Below are 18,896 nucleotides of genomic sequence, written 5' to 3' on the forward strand. Positions count from 1 at the left end.
GTTACCCCAGAGTGTGCATGCATGCGTACTCACATGCGTGCTCAGTTGTGCCCTACTCTCTGAGACCCCATGGACTGTGCCCCCCACCTCCTGTCTCAGAATTTACCAGGCAAGATTACTGGAGTGGGTTGCTATTTCCTTCTCTAGGGGATCTTCCCAACCCAGGGATCAAACCCATGCCTCCTGCATCTCCTGCATTGCAGGCAGATTCTTTATTGCTGCACCCCCTAGGAAGCCCCCTAGTACCCCCCATCGATTACTTTTCAAAACAAAGGAGACATGAACCTCTGGAGTACAGAAAGGTAGGGAATGCCAATGTAATCAAATGATTAAACTTAGTTTCACCAGGTACGAGACACTATGTAATCCTTGATACAATGCAACAAAAGTACCTAGCATCATCCATGTATTATCCATGCACACGCATAAAACTTAATATATGATCTGAATATAATCACAAGGAAATGCAACTTCCAGATTAAGGCACTATTTATAGAACTGCCCTGGACTCTAGAAGAATGTCAACGCCACGCCGGGAAGGCAAGCTGGGGGCGGGGGAGGCTGAGGAAACTGACAACCAAAGACAATGTGTGATCCTTCACTGGATCCTGCAAAAAGAAAAAGGTGCACAGTTTTTATTACTGGGACAACAGGAAAAAATCATAAAACTGACCATGTATCAGATAATATGAATGTATCAGTGTTACATTTCTTGAAAGGATAATGGTATTATAGTTATGACAGGAATGACTCTATTCTTAGGAAACATATGCTAGATATTTAATGATGAACTATCCTGGGTTGTGTCTTTGTACTTAAAATGTTTTGGGAAAATACTGTATAGAGAAAGACAGACAAAACAGATGGGGCAAAAAGTAAATCATTGAATCCTGGGAAAAGAACATATGTTTCAGCTTCTCTGTAGGTTGAAATTTTTCAAAATAAAATACTGGAGAGGGACAAGAAAAGAAAAATAAAGTGCTATACTATTCATTCTAAAACCTACTTACTCACAACCCCAAAAGAGAAAAGAAAATATAAACATTGATATGAAAAGAGCATAAGAGTTCAAGTAATCCAGAGCCCAACTCAGCCCTCTGTTAACTGTATTCTTTTATGCAGATCAAGTTACTGACACAACTGAATGTCAGCCTCCCACTGGTATTAAATAGGCAACTATCTGTTAGCTCATAACATGGTTTACAAGAGACAAACATTACAGAATGGCTCGGAATCATGACTACACATGTAGTGGGGGAACAGGGGTACACAATTTTCAAGTATTTGGTTGACATTTATGACTCTTTGTACGATTACTTTATAAAGATAAAACGAAAAGCATGTGAAAAGTAATCTGGCAAAGCAGCAGAGGTTGGCTAAATTCAATCTATTTCCTCCTTCAAACACAGAAAAATAAAGTGATGAGAACATACTCAGAGGTTATTATGTGCCAGATCCTTTCTCTTCACTTAATCAAAACTAGTCCAAAACTTAATGACTAAGATGTGTTAGCTACACAATTTTTTGAGACTGTTAAGGAGGAAGAAGGAACCTTTGTAAACAGTTGTGTGAACCAACAGATAAATCAGCAGAGAGTGTAACTTTCACAAGATCTTGGTTGCTCAACATAAGACAAATCACTGTCACCTTTACACATAGATACGATTGATATCTTCTAAAATAATACCGGACAAAAGACATACTTAAAATACATACTTAATTTACCCACTGAAGAAAGTGGTAAAATCCCAAAGTGATTTTTAACTTGGTTATCACTCTATTTCCCAAAACAGAAATATGGAATATGATGCTTAATAGAAACCAATGCAATACTGTAAAGCAATTATCCTTCAATTAAAAATAAATTTAATTATAAAAAAAGAAATATGGAACAATTCACAGATAAACAACAGAAAAAGTCATCACATGTAGATCAAGATAAAGGGGCACTTAGGACTTCCCCAGTGGTCCAGTGGCTAAGACTCCTGGCTCCCAATGCAGGGGACCAGGATTTGATCCCTGGTCGGGGAGCTAGATCCCACATAACACAACCAAGAGCCAGCACAGACAAATAATTTTTTTTTAAAGATATGGGGAAGCTTTATTAGAAAATTTGGTATCAGTTTATAAGATTCCTAGACACAAATTTTATCATTTATTTTCCAAATATAATTAGGATACATACTGAACTGATAAGATCAACATGCTTCTCCAAGAATCATAACTTACTAACATGATTCCTTTCTCTTAAGAAAAAAACAACCTAACACAGTTGAGGCCAAAGAATCATTATAAATGATTATTATCAAGTGTCATTAGAAAGAACCTTAGTAAGTTATATTAGGAACCAGAGAAAGATAATTACCTGGACCCACGAAAAAAAAATCAGGATAAAATAAAGGCTTACAAACAGAGCAGACATATCCTTATATTTATTACACCTTCCAATGTTTTTGTTAGAAGAAGACAGTAAAGAACCAGAGGTGTGGGACTGCCTGAGGAAGAGCAGTGGTCAAACCCAAGCAGTCTGGCTACAAAGCCTATGGTCTGAACCACTGTACAGACACCTCTAGGCAACAGTGAATCCAGCTAAGGAAGGCAGTGAGAAGTCCAGACACAGTGGATTCAAGTGGGAAATGGGAAGATTCCAAGATTCCCAGGAGAAGAAAAAAAACAAAACCACAAAAACAACATGGTTTTGAGGCTGTGACAAATCTCTGAAAAGGGCAAACCCCTCCCATAAGGCAATTAGAAACTCCAAGGGAAAAAAAAATTTTTAAGTTCATGATTCAGCAAATTACAATATGGTACAAACTTTAGCAAGTGATAGAATGCAAGACTATTCGACTGTGATGCTGGAAACATCTCTTTCAGAGTAATGCAGGACCAATACAGTAGGAAATCTAATCCTGGCACACTGCATGGCCTAGTGACTATGCCTGACGACTCAGACAATACCAACACTAGTTCACTGATGTTCAACTTTTAGAATCAATCCAGAAAAGCCATGAAAGAAGTGACTGTGGGTGAAAGGCAGGATGAAACTTTCATCTTGGTAACAACCTAGGATCAAAGCGCAGGTGACATGAAGTCATTCCAGAAAGTGGTATCTCAAAGATGAGGAGGATAAGGTGTCAAAAAGGAAGAGCCTCACCTTATAAGAAGAAAGCTACAAGATGCTGGAAGTTTGTCAAATTAAGAAATAATGACTCAAATACATGACCGCGAGTTTCTAAAATAACCAGAGAGCACACAAAGCATAATAGTTCTAGGAGGGTTCATCATCTGATCTAAACTATTACGGTGTTAGCAAGGAGGTATGCTTCTGCTGAATTATTAAACAATGCATTCCTATATATAGTACAGCCAGGAGATGCACGCACATCAATGGTTATCATCAAAATATAAACGTGAGCACATCCACATACAGCCCTCCCTCTAGACTTCCTTCCTCCCCTCAGCTGCCAACCTAGATGAGCAAGTCCTGATGTACAGTTCTCAGAGAAGGTATAATAATTCCAGGTCCAAGATACTGCCTTTTAAAAAAAATCAATTCTAACAAAGATATTTACAAATTGGTTAATTCACTAGCTCTACTTTATATCATATATTGTCACCTCAGGACATCTAAAAAGCCTAGATGTTGCAAAGTAATGAAGCTTGTCACGGTAAACTCCTTGTGATTCTGAATGACTTCGTTTTTTGCTTCTTGTGCTTTTTGGTTTCCTATTATGCACATGTTAACTTTTAAGAAATAAATGTTATTTTAAAAATCTTAAAAAAAAATAAAATAAAATAAAATAACCAGAGAAATGAAATTTATGTAACTGGAACACTAGGATAATATAAGATTGAAAATGAAAGTCACTCAGTTGTGTCCGACTCTTTGAGACCCCATGGACTATACATATACAGCCCATGCAATTCTCCAGGCCAGAATACTGGAGTGGGTAGGGGATCTTCCCAACCCAGGAATCGAACTGAGGTCTCCTGCATTGCAGGCGGATTCTTTACCAGCTGAGCTATCAGGGAAGATAAGGATGGGGAGCAGTGTATTACGAGCTCAACTCATCTTCTACTCCAAAGGCTCAGGAGATTATATCTAAACTGACAGATGAAGAAATAGATGATAGTTATTCAGAAACATGGATGTAACAAGAACTGAAAATGCAAACAGATAAAAGCGGATACCTCTAGAGAGTGGGACTAGAATGAAGGAGGGCAGGGCAGAAGACTTGCTTTCCATGTTAAAATCTTCTTCATGTATTATCTGAATTGTTACCAATTATCACTTAGATAAAGAAAAAATTTAAGTTGTAAGTTTAAACTGTCATTATTTTGTTAATTGTCATTATTTTAGAAGATCATTTCAAAAATAAATGATTTCATACAAGGTTTAAATCTAGCTTCTTTCCTTTTCCAGCTTTTTGTTTTATTTTTTAGGCCATGCCATGAAGCATCCAGGACCTTAGTTCCCCAAGCAGGGATTGAACCCGGCCCCCCTGCAATGAAAGAATGAAGTCCTAACCACTGGACCACCAAGGAATTCCCAGCTTCTTGTTTTTTAAAAATAATTTATCGACTTTCATAGAAGTTACTCAAATAATACAGGGAGTTCACATACACCCTATGCCTAGCTTCCGAAATAAGAACTTAACCACTGAGTATGATTAGCAAAACCAACTACTGGTAACTGCTGTCGCACGAACATCTAAATTATAGACCTGGTTTGAATCGCCCCAGTTCTCCCCCCTGATATCTGCTGCATTTGTTTGTTGTTGTCTCCTTACCCAACTCCTGCGCGTGACAATTCTTTCACCTTTCTTTGTCATGACCTTGACAACTTTGTACACTGTCCCTCAATTTGGGTTTGTCAGATGTTTTCTCCTGATGAGATTGAAATTATGTATTTTGGGGGGGCAGTGCAAAAAGAACAAAGAAGTAATACTGTGTATCACATTTCTTATTACTGGTTATGTCACCCTTCATCACTTGAATAAAGAAGCATCTATAAAGTAATTAGCCTCCAATTCAAATAAAAAATAAATAAATAAGAAGCATCTGCCAGTTCTTCTGAATTTTAAAATTACAGTTGTAATTGAAAAATAGTTTGAAGGAAATACTTTAAGACTGTGATATTCATTTTTGGTAAGTTAAATATACATATTGGCTCTTGTATTTTAAAGATGCATAATGAAGTATGTATAGATTAAATAAGATATTATTATTTAGGAACCTTGGATTAGAAAGTGCTATTATTAAGCTTTGTTTTTCATTTTTAAATTTGAATTGCTTTTTAAAAAGTCCCAATGCAAGAGCGTCACGGCTCAGGTACACTGACCCGTCCGCTGCCACGTTTAGAACACGGACACTGTGCGCCCTCTAGAGTGCATTGTCGTAACACAACTTCTGTATCAACAAACTCAGTTAAAAACAAATTTTTTTTTTAAAGCAGAGTATTTTCACAAAGGACAAGAAATACCCTCTCATCAATTTCTGCTGCTCTACTAGTCAATAAATTATCTGTTAATTATGTGGCTAAGTACCAAAACCATTTTTATGCCAAAGATTATCAACTTTTTCCCATCTACTGGGTTGTTTCTCAGAATATATGCTAAAAGCTCAGGGAACAAAAGAAGACAGAAGGCTAAAAGCAGTCAAAGCGTTTTTAAGCAAACTTCACACAGGCCAGAGGAAAGAAGATGTTGAAACCAACATTACTAATTCAGAAGCACTGTTCATTGTGTTTGCCTATACAGATGGCTCCTTTTCTATCTTTTAGAATCCTATTACCACTTAGGAACTGTGCTCCACTTCAAGTTCACAGATGTGGTTCACGTCTCACGGATATACTACCACTTTATTTTCCCACAATTTACTGAAAAATTCAGAGAGCAATGAAGAGGGAATTTATCTGCAAAACATGAGCAGGAAGCAAAGTATAACCAGAAACACAGACTTTGGAAACACACAAGCTGGATCTCTGCTTCCAGACCTGCCATATACCATATATACTAGCTGCACTGCTGAACTTCTCCAAGCCTCAGCCTAATGATCAGTTTTAAAAGGGGGGGAAAAAAAGTCAATACTTTACAGTTTTATCTCAAGATTAGAAAAATACTGCTGCTGCTGCTAAGTCGTGTCAGTCGTGTCTGACTCTTCGCGACCCCATGGACTGTAGCCTACCAGACTCCTCCGTCCATGGGATTCTCCAGGCAAAAGTACTGGAGTGGGGTGCCATTGCCTTCTCCAAGAAAAACACTAGGTTGGCCAAAAAGTTCATTCAGGTTTTTCCATATGATGTAACAGGAAAACCCGAACCAATTTTTTGGACAACACTACACAAGTAAAGTACAAGCCCAGAATTCAAACTGTAACTGTTACCATTGTATGTTCCCAGGGTAATGTGCTATAGACAACAAAACCCACAGGTAAGCATTTCCAATAGTTCTTTTATAGGACTCCCTGCAACCACAATCCTTGATTTACACATAGACATTCGAGATTTTTACCTTCACATTTGGTTTTCTTAATACACAAAGTTTTTCTTAATATCTCTTATAAGACAGTGCTTGTTCAGCCAATAAGACAGTATACAATCCTAAGAATCTCAAGAGTCATTTCTACCCAGTGTTAGCTGTGCGTAAGTTGCACATAGCTGATGAAAGACTTTCTTCATGAATAAGTTGCTATTTTCACATGTCATTTCAAAAACAGTTTTACATATATAAAATATTCATAAGACCAACTCTTAACAAGAAATGACAAAATTAAAATAAGGGCTATTTGTAGAAGGCTCAAGAATACCAGGAAATGTGATAAGAAAAGACAAGGAGAAAATTAAACTCACTGGAAGTGCAGAAAGTTCAGACAGCAGAAAATCACTAACTGGTCTGGGAATTAAGTTAGGACTCCATAGTTCTTGCCACATACATCTCAGTCTGGGCATCTGATGGAGATTTTAAATATCTAAGTATTTAAAACTAGTCTACTTCTGAAATGTGTGATTAAGTGCTTGATTTGTATTCACTTAATACTTTTGAGTGTGCTGCATGTCAAGGACTCTTCTAGGTGTTGGACTAATAGTAGGGAAGAAAACATGCAAGAAGCACTTGCCCTCAAAAGAGAGTATATTCCAGTGAAGAGAGGAAGGAAGACAAAAAAAAATTCATAAATAAGAAATGGTACCTGCTAGGGCACCAAGTAACCGGGCAGGGTTTTGGCAGGTGTATGTGAGCTAGCGTGGTCACAGCAGGCCCCTCAGAGAAGGGGCATGTGAAGTAACACCTGAATGGCAAGAACGAATCATGCAAACATATGCAATAATGTGCACTTACAAGCCACTCTTTCCCATGAACATCTCTATCAACACAGATTCTCCATTTACGTCCTCTGATTAACTTTTCTTTTAATGTCATGGAGACCTTTAGTCACCGAGAACTTATTTTTCCCAAACTCCTGGCACTAATGTCTACTTAAAGATTTTAAAATGAGAAAAAATAAAAAATACAGAGTATTAAATTTTAAATATATGATTTTCTTCTCCTGAAAAATTTGCCTGTGTATAAAATGCAAAATACATAGCTCACCACAGAGCCTAATGTCACGAGCTTTCAAGTCCTCAGCTTCCTCCCTTATTGAATGCGAGACTCTGGACGAACCACAGCCTTGCTAAGCCTAAGTTTCCACAAAGAATGAATCATGTTTTGGGTCAGTGTGAGGGTATGCGAGGGCATGTTAAGAACGTAGCACAGAAACACTGTAAATACTTGGTAAGTGTTAGCTATTACTTCAAATATCAATATAGGTATTCTGAGATCTTAACTTTAAAATAAAAAATGTATGAAAAATAAGTAATTTTGAAGTTAAGTCCATCTCCAGATTAAAGATTACAGACTGACAAATGATTTTAGAAGAACAGCTTCCACACTATGCTCACAAAAACAAAGGTGACAGAAAAAAAGAAAAAGAACAAATATCAAAATTTACAAAGCAGAATTAAATGTCCAAAAATCTGCAGTCCAGACGTGATCTGAATGTGAACAACAGGATCCCCAGTTGAAGTCACGGGTACGTGAGACTTTCCTTTCTGAAGCAACTGAGTCTGAACTACAATAGAGAGAACAGAGCAGATGCTGTAGGCTGGTGACTCAGTATCTGTAATCCCAACACCCTCTGTGCCTGCCTTTACCTACCACACCGAAAAACCACAATGTATACAAACATCTCAATGCCCATGCAACTCAGGAGAGCTTTAGACACCTGGCCCAAGAAACCTTTTGTCTTCTAAGTAAACAGAGTGACAGATAACGCCTCCTGCCCTGCCCACTTCATGCTTGGACAAGGGCCACGGGCCCAAAAGTGCAGCAGCCATTCTGTAATCATGAGTAATCCTGCCAGAGTATTAGGGTTCCCCAGGCAGAATGAAAAGAGCCCGGTTCCTAGATGCCCATCATTTAACCAGTACACCAGCGTTAGAGGGACCATCTCCAGATTTCTTGTTACAGAGTAAGAGAAAAAAAATAAATTTTTTTAAGGACAACCATATTTTAGTTCAGCCACTGTAGTCAGATCCTCTGTTCTTTACAATCTGCCATCTAAATTAATACAAATGTGAAGAGATAGGATATTTCACATGAGATGGAAAAAAAACACAAACACCCTAGACACAGCTATTTCAATATTATGGTATATAATGCTAACATTTAAAAAGAAGAAATAGTTTCCACCTTTAAAAAGAAGAGAGAGTTTCCACCTTTATTCAACAGCTTTTCTTACATTTCCACTGAAGATTCATGCTATTAATTTACTTCTCCGGAAGCTTCACAGACATGAACGGGTATCCATTCTAGACAACACGGCCACCATGCAACAATGGAATATGTAGCCTTTTCAGAACTGTACAGTGCAAATGAAATTTGTCCTAAGAACGAGAAAAGTAAATAGCAGCTGGTTTCATGTAAACAAAACATGAGAAAATATGCACTGAGGGGCTAAAGTAATCTTTCTACATTAAGATAATTTTACAAAATTGTTCTTTCTAAAACTGTTTGTTTATTTAAGAGATGATGAAAAACTGTAGGCTGAAATCCATATTTGAGGAGTAACAAGTTTACTCTCTGGATTAAAGAATGAAGTATTGTTCATTCCTCATAGACCATCTCTACGGTAAAGTTATAATAAAGTAAATGCAATTAGGTGACTCATTTTATAAACCGCTTGTGATTAAAGGCAATATTTCATTTTCATTTGTTTAATATTCCCATTAATAAGAATGTCTCATTACACATTTACTGAAAGCCTGAACAATAAAACAATGGACAGATTCCAAGAGCAAACGGACTTTTTTTTTCTTTTCCCATGAAGCTAACATTATGGAATTTTAACAGATGTTCTATTTGGTCATAGTTAATAAAATGAATTATGTAGGATTAAAACAAGGTTCAATAAGTTTGCATTGGATTTTAACTGGAAAACAATTTCACATTAAAAGTTCAGGGGAAAAAAAAGTTTGGAAAGATTTACAATCACTTTTTCCCCTTTAAAGTAAATTACTAAAGATGTAGGGGAAAGGGGGGGAATTAATTACTCTTCTAATGAAACCAGCTTTATAAAAACTATTTTTTCAAGGTTTAAGAAGACAGAAATCTCAGAAAAGGATATACTCTTTGGTATTTCATCACCTCTCTAATGCAAACATCTTCTTCTGTAGTGTGTCAAAGGCTGAGCCCCCACCCAGCGTAACTCCAAGTCCCCTTAGAGTTCCCCCAACATTCTGAAATGGTCACGGTGTCTAACAGCATCTGAACAAAACACAATCAAACTTAAAGGAATGAAAAAAGCAACAAATAATTACTGAGCACTGACTTTGTGGCAGGTGTTACCCCCAGAGCCTGTGCATAATACAAAGAGGTAAAAATCCCACTGCTATCTCCATGTGGATCTTATAGACTGCATGGGAGGACTAGGCATAAGTACATATAGCCAGACATAACTGAAGCAAACCAAAAGAGAAAGGAAGAGGTAAAGCCGAGGAAACAATTACACACACACACAAACACACACACACACACATACAAAGCCTTGACAGAAGGAGCCAAGTTCTCATCAGAGAATACTTTCTTTCTCTTCTTACTATCACGAAGGCAGGAAATAGTACACAGATTTAAGAATGATAAATAACAATTCTAGCCAGAGTTGCTTGAAAACATTTTTCAACAGAAATCATTCAACTATTTTTTTTTTCATTACAGCTGCTTTATTCCTTGACTAGCATTTAGCCCTTAGTGTGTCTTATTGTTTTTGTTTTAACTCTTTGCTCTTTGAAAATACATTAAAAAGATATTTTTTTAAAAATCATCTTGGACAAGATTAATTTTTCTTAAAACACAAAAAATGGGTTTAATTAAAGTTTTATTATAAAAGAAGGAAGATGCCATAAGGAATTTTTTTCCTTATCCTATAAACAAATTCCAACGCCTTCATAATTTGCTTCCTGCAGACCTAGCGTACTGCTTTCAACACTTTGGATCTGGACTCACAGTGGGAAATATACTTTCTACTTTACTCTGTTCACAACTAGAACTGAACTTTTATGAAATCATGCTGTTTTTTGCTCTTTGTGATATTATTCTGATATTTTTCTATTCCATCCCATTCTAGGCTACTTTTTTTTCTTAATTTTCAAATGCTGGTAACAACCTGCAGTTTGAAAAATCCTGCCCAGTAGAACCTTATCTTTACCTTGACATCTGCTAAATTGAATATTTAAGTCACCAAGCCTATCTCAATACAGTCTCTCAGTTCAGTTCAGTTGCTCAGTCGTGTCCAACTCTTTGCGACCCCGTGAATCGCAGCACGCCAGGCCTCCCTGTCCATCACCAACTCCCGGAGTTCACTCAGACTCATGTCCATCGAGTCAGTGATGCCATCCAGCCATTCAACTATTGTAATCTTCGAAAGAAGGCCTTCCTCTTAGTTGGTAAGCTTATTTGGAGAAAAAATTCCAGTAAATTATCAACATGACCTAAAAAAGAATAACTATGAAAAATTTTCCAACCCATTTACATTAGTAATTTTGCTCAGTTCAACCATCAACTAGAGTAACTGTACATTACTATAACCAATATGTTGTTCTTCCTACAGAAGTAGCCAGCAAACACAAAATCAACTGCAGGTTGCAATTTGTTAACTGAATAAACAACTTCATTCTACAAGACATTTGGATAAAACACTCTCCAATTGGGAGCTGAGAAGCTCTTTGAGCAGTAACAGTTAGTGAGTCTCTGGTTCAAACACAACTAGTGTGTATTCATCATCATGAGACGGCATTCACATGTTTACATGCAGACAGAACAAGGCTGCACCCCTGTTCAAGAACCTCACAGCCTAGAGGCAGCTTGCTTCATCTCTGGTCTTAGCAGACCATACTGCTGTAATACCTCCTTCATGAGACTGCAGCAAGAACAATCAACATGAGGTTCCAAATACACACAGGCAAAGCTGAGCTCAGAGAGGTAAAGTTGCTTGCCAAGGGCAAACAGCTGGTGAGATACACTGGCATCCCTCACTGAGATGTCATTTCCTGTCAAAAGCCCTTTCAGTTACCAAGAATACTATTAATCATAGTTAATATATCCTGAATATATCCTAAGCCTCAGGACTTTACTTTCATCACCAATCACATCCACACCTGGGTGTTGTTTTTGCTTTGGCTCCATCTGTTCATTCTTTTTGGAGTTATTTCTCTACTGATCTCCCGTAGCATATTGGGCACCTACCAACGTGGGGAGATCATCTGTCAGTTTCCTATCTTTTTGCCTTTTCACACTGTTCATGGAGTTCTCAGACAAGAATACTGAAGTGGTTTTCCATTTCCTTCTCCAGTGGACCACGTTTTGTCAGAACTCTCCACCATCACCTGTCCGTCTTGGGTTGTCCTACATGGCATGGCTCATAGTTTCACTGAGTTAGACAAGGCTGTGGTCCATGTGATCAGATTGGTTAGTTTTCTGTGACTGGTTTTCAGTCTGTCTGCCCTCTGATGGAGAAGGGTAAGAGGCTTATGGAAGCTTCCTGATGCAAGACACTGACTGAGGGGAAAACTCGGTTTAGTTCTGATGGGCGGGGCCATGATCCGTTGGATCATCGAAAAAACAAGAGTTCCAAAAAAACATCTACTTCTACTTTATTGACTACGCCAAAGTGTTTGACTGTGTGGATCACAACAAACTGGGGACAGTTCTTCACAAGATGGGAATACCAGACCACCTGACCTGTCTCCTGAGAAATCTGTATGCAGGTCAAGAAGCAACAGTTAGAACTGGACATGGAACAAGAGACTGTTTCCAAATTGGGAAAGGAGTACGTCAAGGCTGTATATTGTCACCATGCTTAGTAAACTTACATGCCGAGTACATCATGAGAAATGCTGGACTGGAAGAAGCACAAGCTGGAATCAAGATTGCCAGGAGAAATATCAATAACCTCAGATATGCAGATGCACCACCCTTATGGCAGAAAGTGAAGAGGAACTAAAAAGCCTCTTGATGAAAGTGAAAGTGGAGAGTGAAAAAGCTGGCTTAAAGCTCAACATTCAGAAAACGAAGATCATGGCATCTGGTCCCATCACTTCATGGCAAATCCATGGGGAAACAATGGAAACAGTGAGAGATTTTATGTTTTGGGACTCCAAAATCACTGCATATGGTGACCGCAGCCATGAAATTAAAAGACACTTACTCCTTGGAAGAAAAGTTATGAGCAACCTAGACAGCATATTAAAAAGCAGAGACATTATTCTGCCAACAAAGGTCCATCTAGTCAAGGCTATGGTTTTTCCAGTATGCACGGATGTCAGAGTTGGACCATAAAGAAAGCTGAGCGCCGAAGAATTGATGCTTTTGAACTGTGATGTTGGAGAAGACTCTTGAGAGTCCCTTGGACTGCAAGGAGATCCAACCAGTCCATCCTAGGGGAAATCAGTCCTGGGTGTTCATTGGAAGGACTGATGTTGAAGCTGAAATGCCAATACTTTGGCCACCTGATGCGAAGAACTGACTCATGGGAAAAGACCCTGATGTTGGGAAAGAACGAAGGCAGGACAAGGGGATGACAGAGGATGAGATGGTTGGATGGCATCACCGACTCAATGGACATGAGTTTGAGTAAACTCCGGGCGTTGGTGATGGACAGGGAAGCCTGGCGTGCTGCAGTCCATGGGGTCACAAGAGACACAACTGAGTGACTGAACTGAACTGACTGACCCAGAAGTTGTATGGAGAGCAGCCTCTCGACCTTGGATGTGAATTAGAAAGGAATTTCTGTAGCAAAAGAAAACAGGCAAGTCATTTCCAGTAAGTTAAACTCAACAAATGGGTTTTCTTCACACATTCTACTCCTTTTTAAAGGTGCCTGCTGTGTGTGTTGGGCACCACGCAGAACACTTCTGCCCTAAAGGATTCACATTCTTGTGGGGAAGCCAGTTAGGGGCAGCCACTTTACAGTTGGGGCTTCCCTGTTGACTCAGATGGTAGAGAATCAGCCTGTAGTGCAGGAGACAAAGATTGATCCCTGAGTTGGGAAGATCCCCTAGAGAAAGGAACAGCAACCCACTCCAGTATTCTTGCCTGGAGAATCCCATGGACAGAGGAGCCTGGCGAGCTACAGTCCATGGGGTCTCAAGGAGTCGGACACAACTGAAGCGGCTAACACTTTTACACTTCTCACCAATGGTACTAGCAATTTCAGAGGTGAGAAGTGATCTCACTGTAATTTTAAGTGAGACTGGGCATATGAATATGTATCTGAGAGTGAGTTTATTCCTTTACTGTGAGCTGATAGTTTCAATTATATTGAGGTTCTCGTGTGAATTAAATGAAGAGATCCACGTGAAGTGCCTCCTGTAGACCCCGATGCTTAGTTCATGTATGCACATCCATACATGACTACTAGAAAACCCATAGCTTTGACTAGACAGACCTTTGCTGGCCAAGTAATGTCTCTGCTTTTTATTTATTTATTTTTTTAACTTTTATTTTTAAACTTTACAATATTGTATTAGTTTTGCCAAATATCGAAATGAATCTGCCACAGGTATACCCGCGTTCCCCATCCTGAACCCTCCTCCCTGCCCTACCCTCCCTCTGGGTCGTCCCAGTGCACCAGCCCCAAGCATCCAGTACCGTGCATTGAACCTGGACTGGCGACTCGTTTCATACATGATATTATACATGTTTCAATGCTATTCTCCAAAATCTCCCCACCCTCTCCCTCTCCCACAGAGTCCATAAGACTAATCTATACACCGGTGTCTCTTTTGCTGTCTCGTACACAGGGTTATTGTTACCATCTTTCTAAATTCCATATATATGTGTTAGTATACTGTATTGGTGTTTAATATGCTGTGTCTACGTCAATGGACACTCTGAAACCAGCCTGGCTACAGAGGCTGCTGTGACTTTACTCCCCATTTCCATGTTACTGAAATAACCGCACTGCCCCACAATGCTTGGCCACATTTAATCTGGCCTAGATCATGAGGAATATGAATACTGAAAGGGTGAGATAAAGAGTATAATTGGTTGACCTTGCTTAGACTCTGTCTAAAATTCACAGTAACTAAAATAATTTAGGAGAACATAAGGGATAAGCATGCAATCTCCACAAACATCAAACCATGTGACAGCATTCACAAAATCTAAAGAACACACATAATCTATCTTATAAGGCATGGATTCAAACTTCAATTTCATTCTAATGGGCAACTGTGAGGGAGATAAAACTATTTCAAACAAAAACCCGCACACAGAATAAATGTATAAGCTTCCTCGTGATTCTAACTAAGGCTTCAATGTATTTTCTTATTGAAACAATCAAACAAGCTCTTGGTGAAAAGATCTTATACTGATGTCAGAACAATGTAAAAACTGAAACTATTTATAATGCAAAAATTTTGTTTAAAGAAGATACATCACTTCTTATTTTTCTCATTTTGAGAAGAAGCTATGTTTCATCTGGCAATAACTCCTCTCTCTTTCTCTCTGAGAATCTGTACAAAAGCAATATCTCAACTAAAATCAATTCTGAAAGATCTTTTATTAAAATGCATAATGCAGAAGACCCCAATTATATTTTCAGTACACCACTGCCATTTTGAGTAAACAAAGTCATCTCAGCAGGGTCACACTTTTAGCAAGAACTGCAGCCTAGAAATTAATTACTAGCGTGACGTACGTCAAAACAAATTTTTAAAAGAACAGAATGCAGTTGTAACCATGTTTTACCTATTTGTTTGTATGCACAATGAGTATTCTCTGGCATGTAAATATTCATTCATTCGGCATCTCACAGAAAAATAAAAAAGAGATTTATTGCCCACCTCTCTTTCCTGCACCCAGGTGAAACCTGAGTAAATAACAAGTGCTTAGTGAGTCAGAAAATAAGGACAGAATGCAGATGGTTATTTTGAAAGGCAGAAGTCATCTTCACACAAATAACTTAATTTTGAAACATTCAGTCTGCCTTCAAAAGAAGTTTTTCAAAGATATACATCAACACCGCCACCGCACTAAAGGTTATTACTTCACAGAAATCAAAGCTTCAAATAACACGTAACAGTGCTGCTGTTTCATAAAGAAGATTGTAATCTATACTAACAACAAACAAATAAGACAAAATAAAAAACTACCTGGGAACAAAATTCAGATTCCAAAGAATTTCAATTTTCTGCTAATTATAACAATATGTATTTAAATTAAACACATTTCTATAAATGAGAACATTTTAGCATCCAAGGGAAATCCAAACAGAAAACAAGGATTCAAGGAGAGGTACGCGAATTCTCTTTTGCATTTTAGTAGAAAATTATGTTCTAATCCTTTTCCCAATGTATACCTATATCAAATCATCACACTATATACTTCAAATGTCTCATAATTTCATTTGTCAATTATACCTCAAAAAAAAAAAGTGTACGATTTAAACTCATTAAAAAAAAAAAAAAGAAAGAAACCAACTTATGTCTCAAACTAAACAAAGACTTCTCTTATATTCCATATGCCACCTTATCTATAGGTCAACTTTTAAACCTCAAAATAGCCTCTTCTGGGAGGGAATATATAGAGTTATGACTGATTTGCATTGTATGGCAAAGGCCAATACAACACTGTAGAGCAATTATCCTTCCATCTTAAAAAAATCATATAAAAAAAAGTAAAACAACAAAAACCAAAAAAAAAAGTTGCCTCTTGTATGTGCATGAAAAATTAAAACATGTTTTCTGCAGTAATATACACACTAAAATACTTTGATTTTTTCAATCAAAGAAAAAAAGACACTGACCACATATTGAACCTCAGAATTTCGAAGCTAGAAGGCTTGCTCCAAGGCACACTGCACTGAGAATCTCGGGCCAGCCAGCACGCCAGGCCAGAACGAACTTTCTAATACATCGTGTTTTGTCATCAGGAAGATAGGAGCTAACTGTACAATTTTTCATATAAAAACAGACTTTTGAGACCCTTGTCTCCCAGAGTGCTTCATTCATGACCATTTTCTCTCTCATTTTGTGTATTACAGTAATTAACTTGACATCTTACCCTTAGTAGCTGTTTCTTACTGTGTCAGCTATGGTGGCCATGTAGCCACCTTAGATAAACACGAAGCTATAGGATGGGTCATTCTGACCATTGGGGTTGCTCTTTCAGCAGGACCAACTCATTCTACCCAGTCATCAGATTTAAGAACCAAGATAACAGTGGACTTCCCTGTGGTCCAGTGGTTAAGAATCCACCTGCCAATGGAGGGAACACAGGTTTGATCCCTGGTCCAGGAAGTTTTCACCTGCCATGGGGCAATTAAGACCATGTGCTGCAACTACTGAAGCCCAAACGCTAGGGAGCCCGTGTGCCCTAGTGGGCTCCATTCTTTCATCAACAGAGGCCACCACAGCATGAAGCCCTGCTCAACCACTAGCCCCAGCTCATCACAAATCGAGAAAGCCCACACGCAAACAGCCAGACCAGTCAAAAAAAAAAATACACTGGTTTTTTAATCCCATGCCTTAAAAATTAAGCTAACAACAACAAAAAAGACTACACAGTGATGGATAATTTCCCTTTGTAATTTTTTAAACCAGTCTCTACAAATAAACTTATTGAACAAAGCGTATCATTCTCTCATACTTCAATATTAGAAATTTAGCTAGTTACCTCTCTTAAAACAGTGCTTTTGTAGCCTCGATATAATCCTTGGATGCCCTGAAACAAATAAAAAGCCAAGAGCTCAGAAAGTCAGAATAGCAGAGACTTCTAAACAACAGTCTGCATAAAGCAGATTAACCTTTTCTAAAGTTTGAGTTTTAAGTTATTCAGTATGACAATCCTCCAAGAGGTTAAAGGTGCTAAACCGGCCTAAGGTACACAAAGCTCAGGTTAGCTTCCTTTCAAATGAGAACATCATTTGTAATAAAATAACAAAGCTGACTACAATTCAACTAAGCTTTACTAGTTTTCAACATTTCATCTCTTGGGGAAAAAAATACTTGAGATGCTTTAAACAAACGTATTTTCAAAAGCAAATGCACACAGAATGCTATCCTTTCATATAAAAACAAAATTATATTTATATTTTGTATTTTCAATCATCAGACATGATAAATTCATAAATAATCTCTCAAAAGTGATAAATACCTCTGGACAAGCCTTGATCTATTTAACTACCCACATGATTCAACAGGAACCGTTCCCTGGACTGATCTCATTCACACGATTAAATACTCAATGTCTCCTCATCAAGGTGACAGAGGGATCATTAAAAATAACTCTCCTAAAACCTGGACTCAATGAAATTTTCATGAGATTGATTTCCATTAAAAAAAAAAAAAAGATGTGGGCAGGGAGGGGGGGTCGGCTTCTGTACAAACTATAAAGAAAAGCAGCTCAATGGTCCCCAGTCACATGGTCAGCAAGCATGATTTCTGACCCACAGTTTAACATGAACCAGCATAAGACAAATTACAAGTATATATAAATATTATGACGCGGGTCACTATATCAGTCCATTACCACAGGTCTCTTCCATGGTCCTCAAATTCTGTAGTGATGTTTCAATACATCTTTATTCACTTCATATATTCACTATTTATTCTATTTCTGATTCTAAAAGAACAACAGGCCAATTACAATGTAGGACACATACTTAATTGTGTATTTGTTTAGAAATTTGAAAAAAAAATAAAATTGAAAATAAGAAATTGAAAAACAATGGAAAGGCAAAGATAATATTAGCATCAACAGTTGCTATAATTGGACAGTAAATTTAGCCTTAAGCTCTAAGGCTCCTGGGATGAGGGCCACAATATTCCTATCAGCTACAATAAAATATCCTCAATACGAGAGCTTAAAAACATATTCTCAGGACTCCCCTGGTGGCCCAGTGGCTAAGACTGTGCTCCCAACTCAGGGGACCCAGATTTGATCCCTAGTCCGGGAACTAGGTCCCTCATGCTACAGCTAAGACCCGATGCAGCCACAAAAAACACATATTCTCACCTCTTGACATAAGATGTTAGAGAAAATGTGAAATGTTCCTGAAGAAGCAGATACTTGTGCCCTCTGCTTAACTACTTCAGAAGGAACTCGAATCAGGCAGGCAACCTAAAATACATAAATTTAATTATATCCTTAAAACAAAGAAATTGTTATGAGAGTGGAAATTTTTTATAAGCAAAAAATGCCATTAAAGAAAAGCATAATGTACAGTGTTCACTGCAAGACATCAAAAGGGTTTTCTGTTTTTGTTTCTTTTTTAACCTAAAATACTCAGAGCATTAATGGATATGCACTGTTCTGTGGGGATCCTCCCACCTCCTGCCTCACTGCTCCAAGCACACCCAT

General features: G+C 38.0%; 1 protein-coding gene across 8 annotated transcripts in view; it reads right to left on the reverse strand.

Moving 5' to 3' along the window:
* SLC25A26 (solute carrier family 25 member 26) overlaps window positions 1-18,896 on the reverse strand; it is a 154,767-nt gene that overhangs the window by 105,608 nt on the left and 30,263 nt on the right. For 6 of the 8 annotated variants that reach the window (XM_070776348.1, XM_070776346.1, XM_070776345.1 and 3 more), the window contains 2 exons: window positions 18,552-18,656; window positions 17,211-17,258 (listed from right to left, as the gene is read on the reverse strand). The exons of 1 other annotated variant lie outside the window; for it this stretch is intronic. In XM_070776348.1, coding sequence (XP_070632449.1) covers window positions 17,211-17,258; window positions 18,552-18,656 — 153 coding nt within the window. The remainder of the gene's footprint in view (window positions 1-17,210; window positions 17,259-18,551; window positions 18,657-18,896) is intronic. One more of the 8 variants, XM_070776347.1, reaches the window with a different exon arrangement.

This window comes from Bos indicus, chromosome 22 (genome assembly GCF_029378745.1).
Source record: "Bos indicus isolate NIAB-ARS_2022 breed Sahiwal x Tharparkar chromosome 22, NIAB-ARS_B.indTharparkar_mat_pri_1.0, whole genome shotgun sequence".
In the NCBI taxonomy this organism is placed as follows: domain Eukaryota; kingdom Metazoa; phylum Chordata; class Mammalia; order Artiodactyla; family Bovidae; genus Bos; species Bos indicus.